General features: G+C 45.3%; 2 protein-coding genes across 2 annotated transcripts; both read right to left on the bottom strand.

Moving 5' to 3' along the window:
• Positions 1-448: 448 nt before the first annotated feature.
• On the bottom strand, positions 449-3,783 carry LOC113976371 (keratin, type I cytoskeletal 12-like). Its single transcript, XM_027701498.1, has 8 exons — positions 3,139-3,783; positions 2,756-2,838; positions 2,369-2,525; positions 1,931-2,092; positions 1,707-1,832; positions 1,116-1,327; positions 765-847; positions 449-564 (listed from the first exon to the last, which is right to left on the bottom strand). The coding sequence occupies exons 1-8, from the start codon at positions 3,781-3,783 to the stop codon at positions 467-469; spliced, it is 1,566 nt and encodes a 521-aa protein (XP_027557299.1). The 3' UTR covers positions 449-466.
• Positions 3,784-5,518: 1,735 nt separating this feature from the next.
• On the bottom strand, positions 5,519-9,979 carry KRT20 (keratin 20). Its single transcript, XM_027701503.1, has 8 exons — positions 9,437-9,979; positions 8,587-8,669; positions 8,225-8,381; positions 7,576-7,737; positions 7,369-7,494; positions 6,997-7,217; positions 6,397-6,437; positions 5,519-5,765 (listed from the first exon to the last, which is right to left on the bottom strand). Exons 1-8 carry the CDS (start codon positions 9,854-9,856, stop codon positions 5,668-5,670), a joined length of 1,308 nt encoding a protein of 435 aa, XP_027557304.1. The 5' UTR covers positions 9,857-9,979; the 3' UTR covers positions 5,519-5,667.
• Positions 9,980-15,089: the final 5,110 nt, after the last annotated feature.

Here is a 15,089-nt window from a genome sequence, read left to right as displayed (position 1 = left end):
AGATGCAGATAATGTGCTGTGGTGGTTGCAGACTCCTGGGGCTCAGCGTTGGTGCTGGAGGGGGTTCAATGAGAATGAAGGGACGCTGATACCTTAAAGCTTGTTGAGTCCTTTTTATTAGTCAAGAAAACTGGAAAATGAGGTTAGAACAGCAAAATTATTTTATCTATTGATTACTAAAGATTATAAAAGAGCAGATCTGATTAAATGTGCACTCTGTATTTCTGGTTATTGAACACAAAATTGATGATATATTTAAAGAACACTGTGGAAATCATACAGGTAATGCTGATAGAGTGAAGCAGGAAATACATTGCATGACTGCTAGGAATGAAAGTGCTGACTTTGTCTGATGTAAGAGTATCTTAGTACAAAGCCAACTTTTTATCACTTCATACAAAGGAATAAACTTATTTATCCATTTTGGCTTGGAGCGAATGGATCCTTTGCCACATCAGATTGTGCCTCATATCTTCTCTTCAACTTCCTTAACATGGGATGCTACAACTTTTCCATCTACCACTTCTTCAACAATTGTCTTGATTTTTCTAGTTTTGGTTGGATCTAAACATAAACAAAACAAAAAATATTTATCAACATGTTAAAAATTGTAAAGCTGAGCAGGGTGTACACGACCAGGTACCACCTTTTCCTTTACTGTTGGCTTCTGGTTCTAATGAGCTGTATGATGTAGGATAACATGTATTATTTTATTGATAAGAATGACTTTAGAAACAAAATTTTATCAACCAAGTTGTACCTACCCTGAGAAGAATCCAGTGATTGTGTTTGAGATTTGGACCCCGTCAGGGATGAGCTTTCAAACGTGACTGCCTGTCCTCCGCCCCTAGAAATGAATCAGAGACACGTGTGTTTGCAGGATGTTCGATAGGATTGGGATGAATTCCCTTTCCATGGTGGCATTGAGAGATTATTTCACTATTGAACAGAATGGCTCTCTCTCCTCTCCTCAGTCAGTGGTATTTCAGATCACTGTATGTGCCTTACTGTCCTTTGGAGAATGCTCCACTTATTTTTACCTCTTTTTACCTGGAAAGGATTTTGCTACAGAAAACAAACCAAGGTGATATTTTGTGTCAGTCCCTTACACGAACTCTCCATCCAGCAGGCGCCGGTAGGTTTCAATCTCCATCTCCAGGCGACTCTTGATGTCCAGGAGCTGCTGGTACTCCGCGTTCTGGCGCTCCATGTCAGCCCTGACCTGGAACAGCTGCGACTCCAGGTTCCCGATCTGCAGCTGCATTTGGGACAGCTGAGCGCAGTAACCACCTTCCGTCTCTGCCAGAGTGTCTTCCAGGGATTTTTTCTGTGTAAGGATATTAAATAATCTCTGATTAAGGAAAAAAAAAAAACTCTTTACAAAGACAAAACCAACTGAAATAGTTTAAGGGTGTGAGTACAGCTGCATTGCTTAGAGGGTTTTATTTTCTCCTTGAAATACCAGTGTGAAAACTGGCCCTCGTCACATCCCTGAATGGGAAGACAAAAGCTGATCTGCTTTGTGATGTGCTCCTTGCAGTCCAGTTAGATATATTACTGCAATCCAGTTAGATGTATTACTGCTATTTAGGAACTAAGGGAATGTAGGATTTAATAGGAAATAAATGCAAATCTTAAATCCTGTGGAATAGTATTTGAAGCTGCTGAATCGGCTCTGAGCAGTCAGCAGCTCCCCTAGAACGTACCATGGCGAGCTGAGACTGCAGCTCTATTTCCAGGCTCTGCAGGGTCCGTTTTAAATCCGTGATCTCGCTCTTTCCCGACTGGAGCTGCTCAGTGTGGGTGGAGATTTCCCTTTTCAGCTCCCCGCTCTGAAATGACAAGGAAGAATGGGGTGTAATTTTACTGTTCCAAGTACTGAACTCATTTTTCCACTCGTTTTGCCGAGTTTGCTCCCTCTGGTTGTTACTTTTTCATTGAACCACGCCTCGGCCTCTTTGCGGTTTTGCTCAGCAATGACTTCGTACTGTCCCCTCATGTCATTCAGAAGCTTGGTCAGGTCAGTCCCTGGAGCAGCATCCATTTCCACACTGACTTGGCCCATTTCACTGCTTTGGATGCCCTGAAGCTCCTGGAGAGGTTGAAAACAAGGAAAGGTTCTGTTAATAAAAGGCAAAATGGTTCTACCAAAAATAAATGTAAAGAAATATATGTGATATAAATTCCATTTAAACAAGGATCTCGTGTGCACGTTGCTTGCAAACTTTCACTTGGTAAACTCAAAAAATAACAGCAAACAAAACAAATCATGAAACCCAGGAAGTCTCACTGGCTTAAATAGGGGAATAATTTGATGTTTCACAATTCCATCTGCCTTGTTATGAATTCCCAGTGGGAAAAAACATACCTCCTCGTGATTCTTCTTGAGGTAAGCCAGTTCCTCGTTCAGGCTTTCAATCTGCAGCTCCAGATCCGCCCTGGTCAGGGTCAGCTCGTCCAGGACTCTGCGCAGACCGTTGATGTCGGCCTCCACACTCTGCCTAAGAGCCACTTCATTCTCATATCTGTGCATAAGGAATTGAATATTATTTTTTTACGTGGCTAACGAGGTCAAATGCAAACTGTTAATGTGTTTTATTGTAGCTTTTAATATGAAATCTTAATACACTTAATTTCTGTAATATTGTTTAATAATTTTATTACAAGTATTCTGCAAGGAAGGAGATTTTTAATAGAAAAGAAGATTTTCCTTAAAATATTAGTAGGAGTTTTTGTAGTATTAAGATTTCCTTACTTCAGTCTGAAGTCATCAGCAGCCAGTCTGGCATTATCGACCTGCAGAATGATCCTCGCGTTGTCGATGGTTGCATTGATGATCTGGAGTACAAACAGTGTTCAGAGAATGTTTTTACAGCCCAAAGGCTTCACAGAAGCTTTGTAATAGCTTTAAACTTTGTTATCTACGAGGGTTTGTAGAGCTGGATTCCATCACTGCCTTCTCTTTATTCAGATTAGACCAGTCACACTGTGTGACACAGCTACAGAACTGCTTTAATGTACAGGAAAAACTCAGCACGTGTCACAGTGCAAGGTGACCGAGGTCACTGCAGGGGTTGGTTCTGCAGGATAAATGTGCTCTTGGTTTCTGAAAGGAGTTTCTTATTTTGGATGACATACCTTGCTTCGAAGGTCTTCAATGAGAGGATAGAATTTACTGTAGTCATTCCCAGATCCAGGGGTGCCAGTGCCAGGGCCACTTTTCTCGTACCACTCACGGATTTTGCGCTCCAGCTCGGTGTTGGCGTCCTCCAGAGATCTCACCTTGTCCAGGTACGCGGCCAGACGGTCATTGAGGTTCTGCATGGTTTCCTTTTTTGAGCCAGAAAGGAGGCCACCATCCCCAGCACCGGCAGGGCCATACCCACCTCCAAACCCAGACCCTGCGCCACCTCCAAACCCAGACCCTGCGCCACCTCCAAAGCCACTTCCAAAACCAGCACCTGAACTGATGCCAAAACCACTTCCCAAACCTCCCCCAAAAGCGCTGCCTAAGCCACTGGCATAGCTAGCACCCAAACCCCCTCCAAAGCCTCCCCCAAAGCCACTGCTTAAGCTGCTCCCAAAGCCCCCACCGAAGCCGGAGCCTGAGCCCAACAGGGAAGCAGCACCAAAACCTCCGCCAGACCCCCCACCGAACCCCAGCCCGCTGCCACCAAAGCCTCCTCCACCACTAGAGCTGGAGATCCTCAGAGATCCCCCGGGAATTCCGCTCCGAGAGGAGAACTGCCGGGACCCGCCGCTGGTGCGCACGGAAAGGGCCATGGTGGCCGAGGGGCCCGGGTGTGCTCCACACAGGGCACGGCAGAGAGCAGGGCAGAGCGGGAGCAGGGGCAGCTTTATATGGGGACGGCAGTGGGTGTTTCAGGAGGAGTCCCCACCTCCTGGGGAGAGCTTCCATTCTCTCCCTCCTGTTCGGAGGGCACGTCAGTTTAGTGTGTCCCGACCGACTGAAATGATATGTGCCAACCGAAATTGCCAACGGGCGTGGAAATCTGGTGCCCTCCAGGTATTTGTATGAGGGGAAATGGGTGGAGTGGAGCTGAGGCATCACGATCCTGTTCTGCCATGTGCAACGGAGCACAAAAAGTGCTTTTCGCATTCAAATCCCTCCTAAATAATTGGTTTGTCATTGCATATTCAGTGCTTCCTGGGTTTGGGGCTGTTATTACAGGAGTTTGCTGAAGTCAGCAGAGCGATCCCTTTGATCCCTGCTTCCCAGTGTGCACGGCAGGAATGTCTTTCTTTTCCTAATGCTCTTCTGGCAGGAGCCTCTGCCGGATTAGTGCTCCTGGATGCTTCATAGGAAACAAGAAAAGTGACCCTCAGGTGTCCAAGGGCACATGGGCATTAAGGAGCTGCAGGGTGATCATTAGAAGGAAAACATAAATATAGTGGATTGTGCCCAAAATGATCTGGAACTGGGTTTTCTGTGCCAACCCTTTTATCATCAAAATCCCTCGCTGTGATATGCATATAGTCTGTAGCATGTAGCATATCCCAGTTTGTACTTTGGAGCTGAAAACTGACCATTGTTTCTGGTAAATAGTTCGCTGTTATCTCAAAATAAGAAATCTGATTTCTGTATTTTGTGCTTTTTATAATACAAATCTGAAGATCAAATGTAGCGCTTCTGGGAGCAGGTTTGGGCACGGGAACCCTCCCTCCCAAACCGGTGTATTTTTCTTTTGAAGTTATTTTGGTATGGTTCTCCTGGCTTAATTGTATCATTGGATTTGTCAACTGAAATGAGTTAATTTTTGACTTCTCTGCACCCAGGGGCAGGGGTGCTTTTGGGGCAGAAAGGAGCGGAAGATCAAAGGTGTAAATAAAGCTTTTCCGTGGAAACGAGCTGATAGCCTGGTCTCAGTGACTCGGGGCAGGGAGAGCAGAGGATTAGGATTAGTTCTTTGGCAGCTGTTTATATTCAGTAAATGACACTGGACAGGTGAGATTTCAAAGGGAAGAGCTTTTTGTGTTTATGTTCTCAAGGGGAAAATGTAAACTCCTGGGACTGAGGATCCAGGTGTGGCACAGGGGCCTCCCTGTGGGATAGGGAACGTTATTGGCCTAGAAAGGTTTGACAGAGGTGGGGGTTGTTTCAAGTAGATTCTTCTTGATGAAGCATCTTGGCTTGCTGTAGTCCTTGGTGCCATAATCATTCACAGAGGGTGAAAAAATATCAAATAGGCTACTTCAATTTATTTATTCCCATTAATTTATTATGAAAAGCAAATTGACACTTATTGTTTTTTTGAAAATCAGGTTTTTGTGAGGCTGCCTTACTATTTAGTGGGAGTTTGTGTTCAGAGAAGGTGTGCTGAATTGATGTCTTAAGGCATTTAAAAAACCCAATACTTCTGTTTTTATCTGTCTTGGAAGCAGTTACACATTTATACCAGGCTGATTACATTTTTTTTCAATAAAGCTACTTAGTCACCACATAAGTAAACCCAAAGTCTTGTAAGTTGTAACTTGCTGATTTTTATTAACACTCCCCCACAATAACAACAATTATTTGAGATTTGATAATTTGGCATTTTTCAACCCTGCTGGGGTTTAGGGAGGATTAGATGGGATTCTTTATAAATATTTTAGTTTTGACATCAGGTTCAGGAAGCTCAGAGGCATCTCCTCTGCTGGTGCCATTTAAATCTTCTCTTCGAACTCTCTGACCTCAGAGGAGACGACCTTGCCATCAACCACTTCCTCAACTATTGTCTTGATCTTCTTCATTTTGCTTGATTCTGCTAAGGAAATGGAAAAGAGAATTAATTACATGCAATGTACACTGACAGAGTCATGTTGCTGCAGTACTGGCAGCCAATGAGGAAATAATGAAAAGCATCTTCAATCCACAGGTACTTGAGGTAAACTTTTGGGGTGTGCAGGATATGCTTTCTCTTCCATTGGATGTTCAGTGGACAGTGGGTTCAATAACTATCCCTCTGATAGTTTTGCTTTAGTTTAGCACAAACTTGTAGACCTAAAACCTTAGAATAGTCTTACACCAAAATGAGTATTTTTGCTATTAAACTGGATGTGTTGTTTGGGAGCCTCAGTCTCCGTGTGCAGTCAGCGGGGCAAAGCAGATGCTTCTGCAGTTCTCCAGTAACTCTCTTGTTCTCTTTGAGAGGAGTCACAGAATCACAGAGTTGGTGAGTCTGTGGTTTTACATTGGGCACCTGAATTATATACATAAACCCAGGCTTTGTATAGTCCCTGCAGGGTAACTATTTATACATTTGATTGCTTTCTTGGTGTGAGATTCTACTGGCTGATTATTTGCTCTGAAGCTGTTCTTTTATATCAGGCTGTGTCATTCCATAACAGTTCATCAGGCAGCCATCAAAACAGAAGGAAGTTGGTGGGACATACCTTTTTCAAGCTCTGCTGTAGATACTTCCAATTCGAAATGCCTGTTCAAATGATAAATTAGAAAATATAAATATATGGGACCTAATGGATTGAAGAAACATCCTTGTACATTTCCCATGCATTTGATCAGGACAGGTAATGCCCTTTCATCAAGACATTAAAAGGAGTTCTCTCTGGTAAAGTAAAACTTGCTAAGCATAAGCTGTAGGTGCCATTAATCTGCAGACTCATCTCTACAATGCCAGGACTTCAGCTCATGCCCAGTGAGCCAGTTCCTGAGCCAGAACAGCTGAACAGGCAGAACCTGGGGGGAAGATCCACTGCCTGCTGGCCCAGGATGGACAAGTCCATCCAAAACTGAATGACAGATGCTCCTGGTGTGTGAACATCGACCCAGTTACCCAGCTCACAGAGGAACAGTCTGTAGGCTGAGAGAGCCCACCTCAAAATTCACAGCAGCTTCAGCAACCCAGCTTGAACTGCAGCCTGCTGTGACCCTGCGCCTGGGAATTGGGCAGTGGACTCCCCCCAGCCCAAAGCAGTTGGAGAGTGGCAGATTTACAAGAAACCCAACGTGTAAGGCCACGTGTGTGTGCTCACCCGGTCTCCTCTCCCTCCAGCAGCCGGCGGTACGTGGCGATCTCCATCTCCAGGCGAGTCTTGATATCCAGCAGGTTGCTGTACGCGCTGTTCTGAGCCTCCATGTCGGCTCGGAGCTGCCTCAGCTGAGCCTCCAGGCTGGCGATGGTTGCCTGGATCTGGGAGATCTGGTAGCTGTACCGTGCTTCTGTCTCAGCCACTGAGGCCTCGAGGGTCTGTTTCTACAGCCGATGGGAAGAACAGAGATGTTTTATTCAAAGGATACGTTTTTGTGTTAAAATAACCTTTTGATTGTGAAGCCCTCATTTCTATATTTATCCATGTAACCGTCTGCTATCAGCAGTCCTTATTTCAATGCTCTCTGTTATTTACCATGTTCAGCTGGGACTGTAATTCCAACTCCAGGCTCTGGTAGATCTGTCTGCGTTCCGTGACCTCTTTCCTCTGGACTTGGAGCTGTTCAACGTTGATGGCAACTTCCTGGTTCAGTTCTGCTGTCTGGAATGAGGAACGGAGGGACTGTGAACTGCAGCCAGGCATGACTGAGGTCGCTGCTGATGTTTAAGCAGTTGACCTTACCTGCTTTTCAAAATGTTCTTTGGCTTCTTGGCGGTTCTTTTCTGCCATTTCTTCATACTGCTTTCTCATGTTTTCCATAATAGCTGCCAGGTCAGTGGCAGGAGCAGCATCCACGGCCACGTTCACGGAGCCGCTCACCTCTTTGCGCAGCCGGTTGCAGTCCTACAGGAAGGGGGACTTTGTTAGCACCAGCTGCAGGGAGCTCTCACTCCTGGGTGTTGGAACCAGGCTCAAAATCGACATGCAGAGGAGTAATCCTTAAATAGCACCTCAGGGCAAGACAACTTAATCACCTCATAAGTACTGTTTACTATTTTGTAGCAATAAATGCTATATCATAGGTAAATGTCTTATAGAAAGATGATTTCCTCAGGACTGGATCTGTGGAATGGGGGTAGAAGTCATGGCTCCCATTTGTGTACTTTTTGGGGTAGCAACTCCTAAACCATAAATTATTATTTGGGAAAACCTTCACTCCTTCATTCCTGGAGTGGAGGAGTGTTCAGCCTTTGATCCCTGACAGCTTGGGTGTCCCTTAGTGCCACACACGGTTATGCCACATCCAGGAAGGAAAGAAATGCTTCCTAGTGAGGCTGTTTATGTTTTCCACTTAAAAACCCTCTCCCTGGCAGTGCTCAGCTGCTCTCACCTCCTCATGGTTCTTTTTGAGGAAGATGAGTTCCTCGTTCACACCCTCGATCTGGGCCTCCAGGTCAGCCTGGGTCAGAGTCAGGTCATCACGGACACGGAGCAGCCCGGCAATGTCGCCCTCCACACTCTGCTTGAGCAGGTGCTCATTCTCAAACCTGTACAAGAGGGTGTCTTTTGTCATCATTGGAATGCAATAGTTTGGTGTAAATGCTGGAATCAGTAACTTCCACAGTTGTTGTGAAATGTTCACTAAAGTTTAATCTGGAAAATGTTCACTTCTCGGCACTGATACCAGTAACTAGAAGCTTTCCTAAGTAAGAAGAGCAATAAAGAGAACTGATGTAAAATCACAGAACTTACTTCAGTCTAAAGTCATCAGCAGCCAGCTTGGCATTGTCGATCTGCAGGACGAGCCTGGCATTTTCCAGCTGGGCAGCAGCAATCTAAAGGGGATGGTGGACAAGCAATGAAGCTTTGCACAGAAATGCACTCTTGATCCTTTCCTGGGAATGAGTACTGCAGGAGGGCTTCATCCCACTTCACTTCAGCTGTCTGTCAGTCAGCTGGGTTTAAGCTAAGTTCCCTCTGAAGTGCATGGAAAGAATTATGGATCTCCAAAAGGCAAATTGTCCTGTCATAAACTAAGTGTATCAAATGGGATGAGCTGCTCTCTGAAGGGATCTGCTTTTAAAGGCTGGGAAATAGAACTGATACAAAATTAGAGGAGAAAGATTGAAGGAAGTTCTGGAAATATGATTTGACAAACCTGTCAGCTAATTGCTGGGAATATTTCTTGGTTTCCAGTGGTAATTTACTATTTTAAGTAGTGATCTGTTATTTTTTTCTGAGCATTTGCCCTTCTTTTCTAAAAACCCACTTTGAAATAGACAATTGCTAAACTATATTTAAATATGTAGATTACCATTGGTACTTTCCCTAATTAAAATCACCTAAGGCAAATATCGTAGAATTAGTTAATTTTGAGTCAAAGGTTTTTCATGTGTAAGATTACTCACATCTGCAGGCATATATCTGGTACTACAAATTACCTAAAATCTGTAACTAATTTGTAGCTGAGCAAAATTAAGCATTTATTTTTCTTAGCTGGAACAACTGCAATTTGAAAAAGTACATTTTCTACAATAGATTATTCTCTGTCTCCCCAGTAACCGCGATTCCTACATTTATAGAGGGCTCTATGATCTCTTACCTTGCTTCGGAGTTCTTCAATGGTTTTGAAGTAGGAGCTGTAGTCCTGCCCTACGCTTATGGTGTTCTTCTCGTACCACTCCTTGATCTGCTTCTCGATCAGGGAGTTTGCCTTCTCCAGGGAGCGAACCCTCTCCAGGTACGAAGCCAAGCGGTCGTTGAGGTTCTGCATAGTGGATTTTTCGTTGCCAGCGAGCAGCACATCGTTGCCAGTGATGCTGAGCTGGAGGCCCCCGCCCAGGCCTTGGTCGAAGCTGGTGCTGGTGGATATGCGGGTGCCGTAGCCCCCGGCCCCCCCGTAGACACTGGGTGCCTGGATCTTCTGGAAGGACATTTTCCTGGAGGTCAGACCGCTGACGCTGGGTGCGGATTGGAGGCGGCTGCTCGTGCTCCACTGGATGCTGCGGGTGGAGAAGGCCATTTTTGCTCTTGGTCTGCTGGAAGGAGCCGGGTAAATCAGCACGGGCAGAGATGGGCAGTGAGGAGCTGCGTGTGTGCTGTGCACCTTTATACCGGGTCCAAGAGGAAGCACAGTGGCTGCAAACCCCACCTCTGTTGACACAGAATGTCACTGGTGTCAGCACAAAGAGCACACAGGTTATTGCCCCCCCTCCCCATGACAGAGAGCGATTTTCATCTGTTCATGTTTGAAGAAACACTCCCCAGGTAGTTTGGCTTGCTTTTTTAGTGTTTTGAATAAAAGATAAAGCACAAATGATCTGCTGAATCATTTATAACCATGTACTTGCAGCCATCCTCTCTGTAGCCCTTTGGAACAAAGGACTAGGTTCTTACCCCCCTGTGCAGTGCATGAATTTAAAATGAGAGTTACCTGTATGTGACAAGAGACTTATAACATTTATATTTGCAATCAAGTGTGTATTTCTGTTGACTAAGCAATAATTTGGGCCTCAGGACAGTCTAGAACAGTGTATAAATGACTAGAAAGGAAGCAGCTGTACTTCCATGTGGATTCATTTCACAGTAAGCACAAACCAACATCCACACTGCCAGTGGAGAGTGGAGGCTGTTGCTGTCAGCTTGCATTGAATATGTATTTGTTTGGTATTAGAATACCCTTGCAAGTGGAACTCAAGCTTTCAGTACAGTTGAAATTAAGCAGGAAGACTATTTCTTTGTCCCTAAATGAAGTAAGAGGAATGAGAATATTGGAGGCCTTCACTGCCCACTGTGTTTCACATGAGGTGAGATACTGAGGTCCATGGAGTGGCAGGAGGTGTTGAGCTCCAGCTTCCAGCAGAATGAGCCTCCAGCCCTCCTGTGTGGCTGAAGTTAAAGCAAACCTCCTGCCTCATCAGTATTCCAGAGACCACTGGTGCCATTATGGGGGGTCTGTCCCCAGCCTGGGGGCTGTGACTGTTGACAGGAAACCAGCTGCCTTTGCAGGGCATGGAGAAACCCAACAGTCCTGCTGCTGATCATGCAGAGGGTCCTGAGCTGAGCGTGGTGCACACCTTGGATATAGAAAATGCAGGGAGAATGTGGAAAGCAAGGGAAGAACCCGATTGCTGCGGGGTTGTTGGTGCTGCAGGGGAGCAGGTGGCTGGTGTGTGCTGGGACAGTGTGGAGGTGCAGCTCCTGGGGCACTGCACTGACAGTGCTGTGGTGTGTTATTGGTGGAGTCAGGGGGAACAATGAGCACACATGGCTTGTGTGAGGGAGAGCAGCTGCTGTACCTACTGATCTCCCACCCTGGGGCAAAGAGATTGGTGAGACACTGAGCTTTGGGGGCATCAAACTGTGTATGGAGGCACCTTCACATTTCTGAGAACACCCAACCCGGGATATTGGGGAATCAGTACTGCCAAGTTTTTTAAGCTACTGCACTAGGGATTGGTCTAACTAGTACTGGCTCAAGGCAGAGAGTTTAACTGTCCTACTTACACATGGCTTCCAAACCAAAATGATCAGTGTCCAAGGCAGGATTTTTTTTCTGGGAGGATGCTGTGGATTGTCTTTGGACCTTGAACGTCTTTGGGTGTAACTGATAATAAAAAACATTTACGAGATGTGAAACCAAAGTACACTGGTCATGACATTTGGTCTGTCATTATAGAGACTCAAGGTGGGTCATCTTTTGTTCATTAAAATTATTCAGGCTGAGTAAGAATTGATCATCTTAGCAGGGCAGAGCTTACACCTTTATAGCTATAAGAGGAGTACAGAAGAGATCCTGCTGCACTTACATCTCTCAGCTCTCTCTCACTCCTAGATCTCTGCAGGATTTTGTGACAGTATATTTAAGAAATATAAACATTCTGCTTTGTCTTCTCAGTATTTATTAAAATTAGTTTCCATATAACCTTGCTGGTGCTTTTTCTAAACATCACTTGGAGGTTCTATTTTTTCTTTTAGTGAGCAAAAGACAAATAATTCAGGGATCTTAATTAAAGTGGTAGTCAGGCTTAGGTGAGACATTTGCTTTGTGTTATAGCTCTGTAGCTTTAGTTCAGGGTCAACCTCCAGCAGCTATGTTCTTTCCAGAGCCCTCTGGAAAGTGGAAGTGTCTGAAGTGAATGCAACGGGAAGCACAGAGCAATGGCATCGTGCAGACCTGGTGTGAAGAGATATTGGGCTGAATTTTCTTAGTGTTGTTTTTCTTCTTTTCTCAAATGTAGAGGACAGTCTGTGGGTTCGTGGGTAACACTTCCTTCAGTGACGTGCTCGGTCAGAGGAGATTTTCTGTAGACATAATAAAACACTATAGCAACACTAATAAATTTTCTGATTTCGTGAAGAAATGTCGTCTGTGTGACAGAAGTTTAATGGTGTTCCAGAGCCGTGGAGATAAGTCCTGCAGGGCTCTGATAACACGAATGCCAGTCGGGCTGACTCACCTGTGCCAACCAGCCACAGGCAACCAGTCTGGAGAGTTCAAGGAAAAAAGACACACCCAGCTTTGGGGCTGTCTTTCTGCTGCCTTTAGGTGGAACAGATGCTTCTCTTTTGGCTGACTTAGAGATTTGAATAAAGCAAAGTCTTTCAGTTCAGTCTTTAGCAAATATTCATTCTAGGGGTGAAATCCAACCACCTGTTTGTTGGTCCCTGTAACTGTGTTTGGGTTTGGTGTCCTGAAAGATCTATGCTACAGTCCTGAAAGGACTTCTGCTGTGCCAAGTGCATTCAAGGGAGAGGTATTCCTTGGTCGATATTCCAGCCATATTACAGTATTCAATATTTCTGGGTCTGAGAAATTCCCTCCTCCTCAGCTACCTTGGCACCGCTGTAAATGCCAGTGCTGTGCCCTGGAAGCCTGCTCTCTCCAAAGAGCAGAGCAAGGTGTTTTGTGCTTTGCTGAGTGGGATCAGACAAGAGAAAGGTCCAGGTGCAGTCACCAACTCCACTGGGTTCATTTGAGCCCTGAACATTTGCAGCCTTACACTGTCTGCCTTGCATACATTTTTTTCCCTCATTTCCCTCTCCTTTTTATCTTCTGTCCAATGAAAACACCTCTATCTTCAAACCACTGCACCTTATTTCTTTCTGCTTGGAGCTTTGACCAGAGGGGTAAGTTAAAGCATTACTTTAAATATTTATGGTACTTAGAGAAGTGTTCCAGCTCTTGGAGTGGTGCACGAGGCAGTGTGTGGGTTCCATCCCTCCCCAGCCACAGGTGGAAAATGAAAGTCAGGAGCTGCCTTTCCTGTCTCAGCTGCTCTCCTCCAACAGAATCAGATCTCAGTGCCAACAAAAACAGCTCCAGGCCACACAAACGAACCTTCTCTTTTCTCTCCCCTAAAAGTGCCATTAAGATCAGCTCTAACACGGGACTGCAGGCAGATCTCTCTCTCTTGTAAAAACCCTGAGCAACCAGGGTGTCAGGGTAAGGAGAAAACCAGTGAACTGGAGAGAATTCCAGCTTACTGGTTTTCTCAGTTCCATAATCCTGGAGTAGGTCAGTATCCATGAGAAAATCTTACATATTTATATGATTCAGAAGGCAAATACAATTTTCATGACCCTGTGCAAATATATGCACACACTGAGTGTACACCATGAAGGAGATGTGCAAACACACTGCACTGCATGTGTTCACATCTGTGTAGATTTTTTTGGTGGTGTTAAAAAAAATAAATCCTTGTGGTTTTGGGGACCTGACTTGTGTCCTGCTTGGAGCCCCCAGATCAGAATTAAAACTCAATTTTTCCCCAGGGTACAACTGCACTCGTACTGTCAGGAGGTGCCTGGGCAGAGGCAGGGCTGCAGCTTCTTGTTTGGAACCTCTCTGGAAAACCATCCTTCCAGTGCATCCCAGTGACCCCACGGCATCCCCTCTCCCGGGGTTTGTGCAGCCAGGAGCAAGCTATGGGCTGCCTGGAACCCAAAACACCATCCCAGCATCGGGATCTGCATCAGCCAATCGGGTATCCAAAAAAATCCTAATAAAGGAAACGAGCCAAAAATCCGTCTTCTCACTCCCTTGGAGAAAGTTTGGCACCGTGACGGATGTTCATTACACAAGTGCTGCAGCAGAAATTTCCAGTTCGAAGCTGTTGGCAGCTGCGGGAGCCCCGGAGGAGCGCAGGGCCGGGACAGGCCCCGGGCTCCGTGCGGATCTCCCTGGTTGTCACTAGAGGCCACCACCGGCCTTCGGAACGGAGCTCTCCAGCCCTCCCGTGCCGAGCACCGCGGGAGAATCCGCACCGCGGAGCCGAGCGAGGGATGGAACTCGCAGATTACATAACGAAAAGGCTCGTAGATCCATCCACACTTCCCTCGGTCCAGAAGAAATATTGTTACATGACTCGTGGCCAAACATTTAAAGGAATATTTCTCCTCGGAGCCACCAGTCGTAATGCAAGTGCTGTGTAAGGAGTGGGTTTGGAAGCAGTGGCAGGAAGTATGAGCTGTCTTTCTAAATCTTGACAGCTAAATCTTTGAGAGCAGGATGTTCATTATCACTTCAAATTACACCCTTCGTTATGAAGATCTGAGTATCTCAGTTTTTAGGCAGTGATAAACTCTAAAGAAAAGGTTACTTTGGTTGTGTTTCTATGGTTTTTGTTATGCAGAGTAGTGCTGTTATTTCCAGTGGATCCATTCCCAGAATGTCTTGGTGACTGGTTTGAGACTGTCTCTGGTGAGATTAACCTGGAAGCAGAGCCTGGGTGCTGAAACAGCTTCCAAAAATTGGTCATTTGTCTCACTAACAAGGCATGAAAAAGTGTTTTTTTCCCTGCACTGATAACTTCACAATCACAATTCCTGTCTGCTTGCAGCAACGTTACGGATTTCCCGCTTTGGAATTACTCTGGCAGGAGTCTCTCCCAGTGCATTTGTTTGATGCATTCGATGTTTTCGTTTCTCATATGGATGGTTTGGGGGTGCAGAGGCAGCACACCATTGACTTCTGTTCTAAGGAGGAACTGTAGGTTGTAGCTACTTCAGCCTGTTTGTTTCTCCTTTTCTCTGCCTGCTCCAACCTCCAACCAATTATTCCTCTTAATTGAAATACATTTTTCTCAAATTATATTCCTCATTTTTTTTGCTTTCTATAGAGCCTAATAACAGCCCATCACATTGAGTCCTTTGAACTTGTCCTTAGGACATTGGAAAGCCAAAAAAATTTACCCTTGAAGTCTAGATAGTTATTGAAAGTGTCTTTACCACAGCTGGTGTTATGATTTTATGCC

This window comes from Neopelma chrysocephalum, unplaced genomic scaffold (genome assembly GCF_003984885.1).
Source record: "Neopelma chrysocephalum unplaced genomic scaffold, ASM398488v2 Primary Assembly neopelma1_158, whole genome shotgun sequence".
Classification (NCBI taxonomy): Eukaryota; Metazoa; Chordata; class Aves; order Passeriformes; family Pipridae; genus Neopelma; species Neopelma chrysocephalum.
This window is presented reverse-complemented; position numbering and strand designations above follow the sequence as displayed.

Excerpts from the sequence above, each read along its gene's own strand:
- LOC113976371 (XM_027701498.1), bottom strand. The coding sequence starts at position 3,783 with ATGGCCCTTTCCGTGCGCACCAGCGGCGGGTCCCGGCAGTTCTCCTCT. Across the intron at positions 2,526-2,755 it reads GCTGATGACTTCAGACTGAA|ATATGAGAATGAAGTGGCTC; the intron begins GTAAGGAAATCT and ends CCTTATGCACAG. Across the intron at positions 565-764 it reads ATCACTGGATTCTTCTCAGG|ATCCAACCAAAACTAGAAAA; the intron begins GTAGGTACAACT and ends GTTTATGTTTAG.
- KRT20 (XM_027701503.1), bottom strand. The coding sequence starts at position 9,856 with ATGGCCTTCTCCACCCGCAGCATCCAGTGGAGCACGAGCAGCCGCCTC. Across the intron at positions 7,738-8,224 it reads TCAAAAAGAACCATGAGGAG|GACTGCAACCGGCTGCGCAA; the intron begins GTGAGAGCAGCT and ends CCCTTCCTGTAG. Across the intron at positions 5,766-6,396 it reads TACAGCAGAGCTTGAAAAAG|AATCAAGCAAAATGAAGAAG; the intron begins GTATGTCCCACC and ends TTTCCTTAGCAG.